Source organism: Mauremys mutica, chromosome 19 (assembly GCF_020497125.1).
Source record: "Mauremys mutica isolate MM-2020 ecotype Southern chromosome 19, ASM2049712v1, whole genome shotgun sequence".
Classification (NCBI taxonomy): domain Eukaryota; kingdom Metazoa; phylum Chordata; order Testudines; family Geoemydidae; genus Mauremys; species Mauremys mutica.
In genome coordinates, this window is record NC_059090.1 from 6,850,620 (window position 1) to 6,863,912 (window position 13,293).

Sequence of the window (13,293 nt, forward strand, 5' to 3'; positions counted from 1 at the left end):
CAAACATCTTCCCTTTATTTGATACAGTGTGATTCCGGACATTTTCTCAATACTGAGAAGATTGGATTCATTGGAATGTAATTGAAATAAGTCTTGCATCAATACTTTAATTTCAGACCCCCAAAAAAATATCAATTTAAGGATTCTCAGAAGATTTGGAGAGGGTGACCTTTTGCTTTGATAATCTTTCCAGCACTGTACCATAAATGCAGCAACTAAATTTGTTCTGTGTTATAGATGTGTGAAAAAATTTTGGGCCAAAACCTGAGATTTAAGGATTTGGGTCCTGGTCATTATTTTCCATTATAAAGCTAATGGAATGTTGATAATGAAGTCCTGCTTTCCTATTGGCTCCTGTACTGGTCTTAGACTGCAAGTCATATAAGGTGAACCTGTTTATATCCATGGCAACAACCAGTCTAGGTGTCTAACTTTCCAACATGTAAGAAGTTATTTTATTTTTTCTTTACACTTCTATATTTTCCTGGTTAGTAACTGCAATCATGATCTCCAGGCCATGGATTTTCAAGCAATTAGGGCCACAAGGTGTATGGGCAGGCCTGAGGAGATGGGGTTTACCATAAGGGGAGGGGTTTGCCATGAGGAGGTGGGGTCTGTGCTCACGGGGTGGGATTTGCCAGGAGGGGGCAGGGTATGTTCTGAGGGGAAGGGGTTTGCCATGATAGGGTAGGATCTGTGTTGAAGAGGAGGGGTTTTCCATTGCACTAATATCTCTGGAGGATGTTAAACAGAGCTTCTTCTAAAGTTATACATTTGTAAATCAGCAGGTCCAGATAACTTGAATCTAAGAGTTTTTAAAGAGCTGGCTGAGCCACTCGCTAGATCATTAAAGTTGATTTTCAATAAATCTTAGTTCATGGCTGACATTCCAGAAGACTGAGAGAAAGTTAATGTTGTGCCAATTTTTAAAAAGGGTAAATGTGATGACATGGGTAATTATAGGCCTCTCAGCCTGACATCGATTCCAGGCAAGATAATGGAGCAGTTCATACAGGACTTGATTAATAATGACTAGGGCTGTGAAGCGATTAAAAAAAAATCATGATTAATCACATGATTAATTGCACTGTTAAACAATAATAGAATACCATTTATTTAAATATTTTTGGATCTACATTTTCAAATATATTGATTTTAATTATAACAGAATACAAAGTGTACAGTGCTCACTTTATATTTATTTTTTATTACAAGTGTTTGCACTGTAAAAAGACAAAAGAAATAGTATTTTTCAATTCCCCATTACAAGTACTGTAGTGCAATATCTTTATCATGAAAGTTGAACTTACAAATATAGAAATATGTACAAAAAACTGCATTCAAAGATAGAACAATGTAACATTTTAGAGTTTGCAAGTCCACTCAGTCCTACTTCTTGTTCAGCCAATCGCTCAGACAAAGAAGGTTATTTACATTTGTAGGAGATAATGCTTCCCACTTCTTGTTTACAATGTCACCTGAAAGTGAGAACAGGCATTCTCATGGCACTGTTGTAGCTGGCGTCACAAGATATTTACGTGCCAGATGCGCTAGAGATGCACATGTCCCTTCATGCTTCAACCACCATTCCAGGGCACATGCATCCAGGCTGATGACGGGTTCTGCTCAAAAACCATCCAAAGCAGTGTGGATGTTCATTTTCATCATCTGAGTCAGATGCCACAAGCAGAAGTTTGATTTTCTTTTTTGGTGGTTTGGGTTCTGTAGTTTCTGCATTGGAGTGTTGCTCTTTTAAGACTTCTGAAAGCATGCTCCCTATTGTTAAATCTTGGGTCGAGTGCTGTAGCTATCTTTACAAATCTCACATTGGTACCTTCTTTGCATTTTGTCAAATCTGCTGTGAAAGTGTTCTTAAAATGAACAACAACATGTGCTGGGTCATCATCCGAGACTGCCATAACATGAAATATATGGCAGAATATGGGTAAAACAGAGCAGGAGACGTATAATTCTCCCCCAAGGGGTTCAGTCACAAATTTAATTAACGCATTATTTTTTTAAAGAAGCATGGAAGCATGTCCTCTGGAATGGTGGCTGAAGCATGAAGGGGCATCCGAATGTTAAGCATATCTGGCACATAAATACCTTGCAATGCTGGCTACAAAAGTGCCATGCAAATGCCTGTTCTCACTTTCTGGTGACATTGTAAATAAGAAGAGGACAGCATTATCTCCTGCAAATGTAAACACATTTGTTTGTATTAGCAATTAGCTGAACAAGAAATAGGACTGAGTGGACTTGTGGGCTCTGAAGTTTTACATTGTTTTGGTTTTTAGTGCAGTTACACAACAAAAAAAATCTATATTTGTAAGTTGCACTTTCAGGACAAAGAGATTGATTGCACTGCAGTACTTGTATGAGGTGAATTGAAAAATACTATTTCTTGTTTATCATTTTTACAGTGCAAATATTTGTAATCAAAATATACACTTTGATTTCAATTGCAACACAGAAGACAAGATATATATGAAAATGTAGAAAAACATCCAAAATATTTAATAAATTTCTATTGGTTTTCTCTTGTTTAACAGTGCGATTAAAACTGCGATTATTCACAATTAATTTTTTTAATCGCAATTAATATTTTTTAGTTAATCGCATGAGTTAACTGCAATTAATTGACAGCCCTCATAATGACATAAAGGAGGGTAATGAAATTAATGCAAATCAATATGGGTTTATGGGAAATAGATCTTGTCAAACTAACATGATATCCTTTGTTGATGAGATTACAAGTTTGGTTGATAAAGGTAAGGGTGTCGACTTCTGTAAGGCATTTGACTTGGTGCTGCATTACATTTTTATTTAAAAAACTAGAACAACATAAAATTACTATGGCACACATTAAATGGATTTAAAACTGGCTGATAAATCTCAGAATGTAACTGTCAACAGGGAACTGTCATTGAGCAGGTCTGTTTCCACTTGGGGCCCACCAGGATTGGTTCTTGGCCCTATGCTATTTAATATCTTTATCAATCACCAGTAGGAACACATAAAATCATCACTGATAAAGTTTGCAGATGACACAAAAATTGGGGGAGTGGTAAATAATGAAGCGGACAGGTCATTGATTCAGAGCAATCTAACTCTAACCCTAACCCTACACTACAGACCCATGCAGGTGCGCCATTGTAAGATCTCTTGTGTAGCCACTCTCTGCCAGTGGGAGAGAGCTGTCCCGTCAACATAATTAAACCACCCGGAACAAGCAAAAGTAGCTATGTTGTGGGAGTAGCTCTCCCACCAACATAATGCTGTGCACACTACCACTTATGCCAGCAAAACTTATGTTGCTCGGGGATGGGGGGTGTTTTTTCATACCCCTGAGCAACATAGGTTTTGCTGACAGAAGTGGTAGCATAGACATTGCCTTAGTAAGCTGAGTGCAAGCAAACAATATGTATTTTAATATGGCTAACTGCAAAGGTGTGCATCTGGGAACAAAGAATGTAGGCCATACTTACAGGATGGGGGATTATACCTTGAGAAGCAGCAACTCTGAAAAAGACTTGGGGGTCACAGTGGATAATCAGCTGAACATGAGCTCCCAGTGTGATGCTGTGGCCAAAAGAGCTAATGCAATTCTGGGATGCATAAACAGGGGTCTCTCAAGTAAGACTAGAGAGGTTATTTCACCTCTGTATTTGGCACTGGTGCAACCGTTACTGCAAAACTGTGTCCAGTTCTGGTGCCCACAATTCAAGAAGGATGCTGATAAATTGGAGAGGGTTCGGATAGGAGTCATGAGAATGATTAAAGGATTAGAAAACCTGCTTTACAGTGATAAACTGAAGGAGCTGAATCTATTTAGCTTAACAAAGAAAAGATTAAAGGATGACTTGATTCACGTCTGTCAGCACCTACCTGACTACATATTTGATAAAGGGCTCTTCCGTCTAGTAGAGAAAGGGCTAACGTGAACCAATGGCTGGAAGTTGATGTTAGACAAATTCAGATGGGAAATAAGGCATACATTTTTACCCGTGAGAGTATTTAACCGTTGGAACAATTTACCAAGGGCGCTGGTAGGGGATCATCACTGACAATTTTTAAATCAGGATTAGATGTTTTTCTGAAAGATCTGCTCTAGGAATGATTTGGGGGCAGTTCTCTGGCCTGTGCTAGGAGACCAGACTAGATGATCACAATGGACCCCTCTGGCCTTGGAATCTATGAATGAGGGAGTAGGGTTTCTGGTGAGAGGGAGGGGTTTGTCATAGTGTTGCCGGCTCAAAGAGCCCGAGGCGGAGCAACAGCAGGGTTCGTTGCCCGGTGTGCGTCGCACTAATTATCACACCAGGGTGGAGAAGCAAAACCAGGTTTATTTGAGCCCAAATAGGTGCCAGGGAGAAAAGCATTCTCAAATCCTGCACACCGATACAAGCGGTTTTCCTCTCTTTATACAGAACTTCAGCTAAGCATTCCCATTACCCCCACACTCCTCCTCTCCCCCCCACCTTTCATTCCCATGCAGCAAATACACTTTGCAATAGCAATCACATGAAGCAGTTAAGTCATACTTGGCAAAAAACCACCTTAGCTCGTTAGCAACTTTTCTGTGATCAGTTATCTGTACTTTCCCACCGTGGGGGCTACGTTCTCATGCATATAACTTTAATTACAGCACCTGCTTTCCGCCTATCTTATTTAATATTGGCTACATCTAGTATCAAGCAACCTTGCCACTGCCAGTAATTAGCACATAACACAAAAGGTTACAAAAGTTTAGTAAGGCTAACAAAAGCACTTTACATAAAGGTACTTTGGGTCACATAGGCCCAAAGTCACAACTTTGGTTTACTCAGGCCTAGTGGCACCAACAATAGGGAGTGGGATTTGCCATAAGGCGATGGGGTCTGTGCTGAGTGGGTGGGGTTTTCAATGCTGATGCGGAGTCTCTGATGAGGGGGTGGGTCTGTGGTAACGGGGAGGGATCTGTGCTGAGGGAGCGGGGTTTGTTATGAGGGGTGGGATCTATGCTGAGGGGGTGGGTCTGTGCTGAGGGGGAGGGGTTTGTTATGAGGGGCGGGATCTGTGCTGAGGGGGGGTGTCTGTACTGAGGGGGAGGGGGTTGTTATGAGGGACGGGGTCTGTGCTGAGGGGGGGTGTCTGTACTGAGGGGGAGGGGTTTGTTATGAGGGGCGGGGTCTGTGCTGAGGGGGGGTTGCCTTGAGGGGGTGGGGTCTGTGTTGACAGGGGTGGGGCTGTGTTGACAGGGGTGGGGCTGTGTTGAGGGAGCAGGATCTGTGCTGAGGGGGTGGGTCTCTGCTGAGGGGGAGGGGTTTGTTATGAGGGGCGGGGTCTGTGTTGAAGGGGTGGGTCTATGCTGAGGGGGTGGGATCTACTATGAGATGGGAGTTGTTGACAGATGGGGTTGCCAACTTTGGTTGGTGGAATTCCTGGAGGTTTCATCACATGCCATAATCTTTAATTACAGATTAATCTTGAATTCCTGGAGACTCCCGGACAATCCTGGAGGGTTGGCGGCCCTATCGAGGGGGGGGGTCTCTCCTGCAGAGGGGGGTGAAACGCCCCGAGAGAGAAGCCCGGCGAACCCTGAGGGCGGAGTCACTCCCGAGGGGCGTGGCCAGTTCCAGAGGGCGGGATTAGCCGCGGGCCCTACTCCTGTCCCGGCCCAGCCGCCCTGTCTCACGGGCCCTTGCGCATGCGCGATGCCAGCCTGCGTGGCCGCGAGTCCCGGATTTAAAGGGGACGCGGGGGTGGCGGGGCTGGCCTAGGGGGCTGGGCCTGTCAGTCCCCGGACTCTCCTGCGCGCGGCGGCCGGAACCAGGTGCCTAGGGCCCGGGAACAGTGGCGGAGGGGGCTGGGGCTGCGCGTCCCCCGCTCCCTCAGGCGGCCCCTCTCCCGGGGCCCGGCCTGTCTCCCGCCGCCGGCCAGAGCCGCGGGGCTGGGTCCCGGCCCGGCTGCGGAGTCTGCTGAGCGGCCTCTGCTGTGAGACTGCCCGGGCCCCTCCCCGGCTCCCGCCGGGCCGCCAGAGCGGGCAGTGCCCGGCGCTGCTGCGAACCCCGGGTCCCCAAGCTGGGCACGGGCGAGTGGCTGCTCCCCAGGCGGGCAGTGCCCGGCGCTGCTGCAAACCCCGGGCCCCCAAGCTGGGCACGGGCGAGTGGCTGCTCCCCAGGCGGGCAGTGCCCGGCGCTGCTGCAAACCCCGGGCCCCAAGCTGGGCACGGGCGAGTGGCTGCTCCCCAGGCGGGGCCTGGCTCTTCCACCCGGCTCGCTTGGCCCGGCACGGGGCGCTGAGTGCGGGCCGGCGTGGAAACAGCCTTTCCCCGGTTGCATGTGCATGGCTCGCTCACGTGTCTCTGCTTTCAGCCCAGAGAAAGCGCTTGGGACAATACTTGGGGGCAACTTACGCTGCTCAGAGACTTAGGAAGGTGCCTTATTTTGTTCCCCTTTTTCTCTGACTTAGTGGTCCATCGAGGGAGCTGCATGCCTGCTGTTTTCAAGATCCTCTTCTCGCAGACTGCCAGGACACTAAGCAGAAGGGAAGGACTTTGCTTGCCCCAGAGACAGGCTTGTCTATTGAGATTTGAAAGTTGCCTTCTGGGTCTCCCTGTGGCCAACCCATTTACTTGGTACCACTTGCTAGTAAGAAATAAGTCTCTCCTTTCTGCCAGCAGAAGCCGGGGAGCTTGTGCTAAAGACTTTGCTGTTCCTTCAGCTTTGCATGTTTGGCATCGTAGGCGCTGCACAGTCCCTGATGAGATGGCGGAGCAGAGGTACTGCGTGGACTATGCCAAGCGCGGCACAGCCGGCTGTAAGAAATGTAAGGAGAAGATCTTGAAGGGGATGGTGCGCATTGGGAAGGTGGTCCCCAACCCCTTCACAGAGTCGGGCGGGGAGATGAAGGAGTGGTACCATGTGAAGTGCATTTTTGAGAAGCTAGAGAAGGCTCGGGCCACAACAAAGAAGATTGAGGACATCACAGACTTGGAGGGTTGGGAAGAGCTCCAGGATCCGGAGAAAGATATGATAAACCAGCATATCTCAGGTGAGATGCTTGAGGGAGAAGCTCTGTGCCATTGTCTTGGGCCTTAATAATCTGTAATATTAGGCAATGCTGTATGTCAGTGATTCCTATCCAACAGTATATGGACCAGTAAATGGAATTGCAGTTCTTTGTGACTAGGTCCGTTGTCTCTTCCTCTGCATTATAATGAGTCTCTAGGATGGGCTGCTTTCCAGTCAGTGGTGCTGTAATCCATCCTGGAGATTCAGAGGTGTGAGGACGTGCATTTGGAGAAGCCCAAGTTCCCTCATGTACAAGCGAATGGGAGGTGTCAGGTGCTAGCAAGTATTCTTTGGTTAAATTAATCTACTTGCCCAAGAAGGATTGGAAGCTAGTGTTGTATGCTGTAATTCCACACACCATTTTCAGTTGCTGTCACTTAGTTGCCACTGCCTTTACCATCTAATTTTTCCTAAAAATGGCCTGCTTGCACTGAAGTTGGCAGTATTTGCTTTTGCTTTTTCAAACATCAGTATTGCTTCTATACTTTTGTTTTCTACAACACCAGTTATTCCACTGAGTTGTGATTTTTCTTTTCTGTTCCCAGTCTGAATTGAGGACTTTTGTTGACAAATTTCTCATCTTTAAGCCCTCTCCTTGAAAAGCTTTTCACCTTTTGGAGTCTGTCATATAATTTAGCTGTTTAATCAGTTGACGGTGGTCACTGTTGAAAGAGGAGGAGCCTTGTATCATTCCACTGGGGCTGAGTGCATTGCTTCTGCAGTTGTTACAGACCCTGGCTACCTTAGAAACCATCTAAGAATCAAAACTTAATATTTTTCCAAAGAGGTTGTGGCAGCTAAGGCTTTGGAGTGGATCCTTCCTCATTGCTCCATGATCCTCAGGCTATGTCTTCATGGCAGAGTTAACTTGGATGATTGCCTGGGTTAGCCTAGTTTGAGTGTGAGAAGCCGTACCACAAAGCATGCCTGAGTTATTGTGTCCTCACTGGTGCTGCACCCTCACTTGTGTATCACTAGAACTTCTGGGAACATATCCCATGGTTCTTTGAACTGCCGTGAGCTGAGGTGCTCTGATTTCCCAGTGAGTTGAGAGAACTTGTCTGTCCTTGGGGAGGATTACCAGTCTGAATGAAAGTGGCACCCAGACTCTAGCCTGTCCCCACAGATGGGCCAGTTAACCCAAGTTTAAAGCATCCCTAAACTCACGTGAGAGTGTTTTACGTGTGGATCGGTGGGGTTAGAGGCAACAGCTAAACAAGTGCCTGAGTTAACTCTGCAGTGAAGATATATTCTCAGAATTCAAGCACTAAGAGAGTGGAAGAGGGAAGCACTGTTGTCTGATGGTGAGAGCAAGACACTGGGAGCCTCAAATCTTGGCTAACATTCATAGCTAGCTCTGTTTTGCTGTGAGTTTTGGAATATCGCTTAACCACTCTGTTTTCTTATTTGTAAAATGTTTACCTGTCTCCTCCCTCCAGGTGTTATGTGGGTTAATTGTTTTAAGTTCTGACAGAAGTTGTTCATTGCAAAGGGTTGTAAATTACTTACCTGATTTTGTTTTTGGGGATTACGGGTTGCTTTGACCCCGATGCTTTACCTCTTACTGTGTTCTACAGAGGCCACTTCCAAGGCGGCGAACACACCTAAGAAAAAGGCGACTATCCAGGCGAAGCTCTCCCCCAGTGGACAGATAACCAGTCCCAAGAAGGAGCTACTAGCTACCCCCAATCCATCACCAAAGAAATTCTCTGGATTCACAGGTGGGAATTGTGCTGGTGCTGGGGGAATCTTCATTCCTCTTATAATATTAGCATTAGCAGTGGAGCTTCAATTTGAGTCAAACCTCAGTAGTTTATATCTAGTGAATAAGAAATGATTTAATACGAACAAAACTTCATATTTTATTTACTTTGTCTACACAAAGTAATGTTTTCTAAGCTGTCAGTCATAAAAGAACTGATGTTTGCATTATTTTGGTGATATGTACAAAAGGGATAAAACCTACCAAATCTTCTTCCCAGAAAGAGTAAGGAGACTGGAGAACTGTATTTATAAGTCTAGATCTGTGGTTTCCAATCTTTTTCATTTGTGAGCCCCTAAAAAATGCAGCCCCCATGGGAAATCTTAGACACAGTCTGCGGACCTCCAGGAGCTCATGGACTACAGGTTGAAACCACTGATCTAGATCAAATGTGGACTCTGGTTATCTGTAATCAGTAGGAGCTGCACCTGTCAGTGGAAAAGCTCCGATTGAAATTAGGGGGGAGCAGGATCTGGATTCAATTGTATGCATGAACAATGATGATATTTTGAAACCTATAATTGAAGTGGAGAGTGTTTTTATTTTGTGACTTACACTGGCTACCTGGCTGGTTCTTTGAAGAGCCTTTTAGATTTGGAAACTGCACCCTTTTCTACGGAAAGAGAGGCTGAAATAAACCAGGTAGCACAATCTGGGATTTTCTTTAATATTTAATGACACTTGTTAAAGTAAAATCACTTTCCCTCAAAATTGCAGAAATGTGGGCACAGCCCTTCTTTGCCTTGGTACCCCTGGAAAAAACTTCATTTCTAAATGAAAATTCAGTAAACATGTTTTATTGTATTTGTATTTATTGTATTTGACAAACTCTGGTTTTGTAGGTTATTTTGTCGTGCTCTAACAGAAGCTAGAGATGGAAAGACTCCATTATTTCACCCAGTCTTTCTTGCCCATATAGGATTCTCGTATGCTATTTTCTAGTTTTGTCCAGTGTAGCTCTAAGAAATTGAGCATCCATCTTTCTTGTGGGTGATGGAAGGGAAACCACAGAGTTGGCAAGTATAGAAATAAATTTCTCATGGCTTTCAGAATATAACTGTCCAGAAGCTGTGCAGATCGCTTCATCCCTCCCAAGTGGAGTAGTATCCTGTTAACTGAAAGCTTCTGTAATAAGTTGAGTATTTGCTGGTTAGTTCCTGAACTTAGAATCATAGAATATCAGGGTTGGATGGGACCTCAAGAGGTCATCTTGTCCAACCCTCTGCTCAAAGCAGGACCAGTCCCCAACTAAATCATCCCAGCCAGGGCTTTGTCAAGCCTGACCTTAAAAACCTCTAAGGAAGGAGATTCCACCACCTCCCTAGGTAACCCATTCCAGTGCTTCACCGTCGTCCTAGTGAAAAAGTTTTTCCTAATATCCAACCTAACCCTCCCCGACTGCAACTTGAGACCATTGCTCCTTGTTCTGTTATCTGCCACCACTGAGAACAGCCAAGCTCCATCCTCTCTGGAACCCCCCCTTCAGGTAGTTGAAAGCAGCTATCAAATCCCCCCTCGTTCTTCTCTTCTACAGACTAAACAATCCCAGTTCCCTCAGCCTCTCCTAATAAGTCATGTGCTCCAGCCCCCTAATCATTTTTGTTGCCCGTTGTTGGACTTTCCAATTTTTCCACATCCTTCTTGTAGTATGGGGCCCAAAACTGGACACAGTACTCCAGATGAGGCCTCACCAATGTCGAATAGAGGGGAATGATCACCTTGTGAGCAGTAAAGAGGCCTGGGTTTAATTAAGTTATTGCTAGGGTATTGATCCTCTTGTCTCTGTAACATCAAGACAAACAGATGCTCACTGGGTACACAGAGTAATTACATTATACAGTAGAACCTAGCTTATCCATAGGCAACTGGAAATTGGATTGTGTCCCCTTAAGTTCACCTGTTGCATAGTAAAACAAATTTCAAATTAGTTAAATCCAGGGACTTGGAATTTGTTTTATTTGGATGAACTGGTTGTAGTGTACTTCAGGAGTCCAGATCCAGTTCGTGGCTCGTGGGATGGGCTCCGTCTTGGCACCTGCCTCTGGAAGTTGAGTGGGAAGAAATGAAAAATGGTTAGGGAGGGATCGTAAGGGAGCCTGCAGCTTTGTCAAGCCTTTTCCTTCCACTGAAGGTTGCCTTTTGCTGTGAGAATATTGGGGAAACCTGATGCTGGAGTGGAGAATTGCCTATAAAGTGAGAATAAAATGAAAGGATCTGTCAGCATGACAATTTATCATTGAGATTTTAACTTTATTTCATAAATTCCAGAAAATTCTCATGTGCTCTGAGTGCAAAGTACATACTAAAGTCGTTGAATTTTTTTGTTAAAAATGCACATTCCGATTTTTAATCATGCTTTTACAAATCTCATTGCTGTGCACTTCACTACTCACGTCTGAAGCTTTGCCAGCTTGTTGGGATTGTTCTTGCTTTTCATTTGCCTGGACAGTAGTGACCCTTGTCTTCAAAGTTTGTACCATATCATCCCAACCTACTTATTAAAAGTTAAATACATGCTATGTCTCCTTTTGTACAGCTAAACCGGGCAATTCTGATGAAGCCCCTGAAAGCTCTCCCCACAAGTCTAGCCTCTCTGCAAAGAAGTGTGACCCAAAGCACAAAGATTGCTTGCTGCGGGAGTTCAGAAAGTTGTGCGCCATGGTTGCCGAGAAGCCCAGCTATAACGTGAAGACGCAGATCATTCAGGACTTCTTGCAAAAAGGAACTGCGGGAGGTATGTGTGACTCCTGCTTGGCATTTTTCGGTGTTGGGAGGGCATCTGAAAATAATGAACTGCAAAGGCCACCCAGCTTTATGTCAGGGATGGGGACAAAGGACAGTCAAGTCCATGAGTAAGATGTGATTCACAGAGTTGTGCGCTGCACCACTTTTGTCTCTGTTGTGATGTGGGCAGTGCCTACAGTGTGGACTGCCTTGCTCTCGTCTGTTATCTAGATAATAAGTTCAATAAGACTGGGTCCCGTGGTGGGATCAGGAGAAATGTTGGTAGCTGGTGCTAAATTTGCAGTAACAGAATTAGCTATGGGGGACCAACGGGGAGGTGCCTTGAATGTAGAGTAGTACCCCATAGGGCAACACATGGTGGGCCATGGTTGTGTTGCTGTCTTTTAGAGTTAGTATTTACCTGCCGGGCCCCTGCGTACATGAATCTATGGCCTGTCACTGAGACCAATATCTGACGGTTTCTAATGATGCACACGCCCTTTTCCAGATGGCTTCCATGGTGACCTCTACCTGACTATTAAGCTGCTATTACCAGGTGTCATTAAAAGTGTTTACAACTTGAATGACAAGCAGATTGTCAAGCTGTTCAGCAGGATTTTCAATTGCAGCCAGGAGGAGATGGTCCGAGACCTAGAGCAGGTCAGTAAAGGGATGGAGGCTGCATGTTAATTTCATCTCTCACTATTCAGCCCCTTGATACTGAAACCATGCACACTTTCCTTCACTTGAAAGGACTGTAAGATTTCAGAGCTGGAGTTGGTGGTTCTCTTTCATAATGAAGCTTCCCACAAACTGGGAATGTATAATGGTATTCCAACAGAATGCAGGCTAGCGTTACGATGCACATCAGTTAATCCCTAGCATCCAGGACTAAAGCTATGCTAATGCAAAAGTTATGAACAATACACTGGTCACACCTGACACACTGAAATGTTTGCTGCCGCTACCCCAGGGGTTCTTGTTTTGTTCCATTTAACTGATTGTTTTGCAAGGACTTACTTTAAAATAAAAGCACAATTATAACCCAAACGACGATGATGGGTCCACTTCTGTAGGCTTAGAGTGTACTAGCTTCCAGTGAACACAGCAAGAATTCACAGCACATAAACGCTACAAGATTGCATTCATGGTGAGGAAGTTAAAGGCCCCAAATGTTGCAGTGGTGGAAAATATAATGACAGCAGGACACAATGTCTGTGTCTTGCGTATACCACTTAAAAAAGAAATGGCTAGGAAGACCAACAGACAGCACTGGGATGGTCTTTCTTGCTCTTTGGTTGTGACCCAGTCATAGAGGTCAGGCATCAAACTCCCTTTTTCCCCTCCTACTAAAGATCTAATTATTGACCCATACGTCATCTCCATCCCTTTTGCCTTAGTCTCCTGCCAAAGGTTTGATAAACACCCTGGTTTTGTTTGTTTTGGAGACAGGGAGATGTTTCCGAAACTGTGCGCATCTTTTTTGAAGAGAGCAAGTCCTGCCCTCCTGCTGCCAAAAGTCTCCTTACCATCCAGGAGGTGGATGAGTTCCTCACTCAACTTTCAAAGCTTTCCAAGGAGGACGAGCAGCAAAGTGTGCTGCAGGATATCACTAGCAGGTAGGGTGAGACGCTGGTAAAGCTGACTCTGAGGCCGTAAACACAAATCAGTGAGTGGTTCTGGTTATTTTTTAAGGGGATAAGGATCTGTCTCTTGCATTTAGATAACTGGTTTGAATCCAGCCCACGTTGG

General features: G+C 45.0%; 1 protein-coding gene across 6 annotated transcripts in view; it reads left to right on the forward strand.

The window, feature by feature from the left end:
* Window positions 1-393: 393 nt before the first annotated feature.
* The window catches only part of LIG3 (DNA ligase 3), a 32,999-nt gene continuing 20,099 nt past the window's right edge, over window positions 394-13,293 (forward strand). For 2 of the 6 annotated variants that reach the window (XM_044994116.1, XR_006574427.1), the window contains exons 1-6: window positions 5,700-5,815; window positions 6,454-7,035; window positions 8,633-8,776; window positions 11,354-11,551; window positions 12,050-12,201; window positions 12,994-13,160. In XM_044994116.1, the coding sequence (XP_044850051.1) occupies window positions 6,474-7,035; window positions 8,633-8,776; window positions 11,354-11,551; window positions 12,050-12,201; window positions 12,994-13,160 (1,223 nt within the window). In that variant the 5' untranslated portion in view covers window positions 5,700-5,815; window positions 6,454-6,473. Of the gene's footprint in view, window positions 443-5,699; window positions 5,816-6,453; window positions 7,036-8,632; window positions 8,777-11,353; window positions 11,552-12,049; window positions 12,202-12,989; window positions 13,161-13,293 lie in introns of those variants that run through there. The other 4 variants (XM_044994119.1, XM_044994117.1, XM_044994118.1 and 1 more) reach the window with 4 other exon arrangements.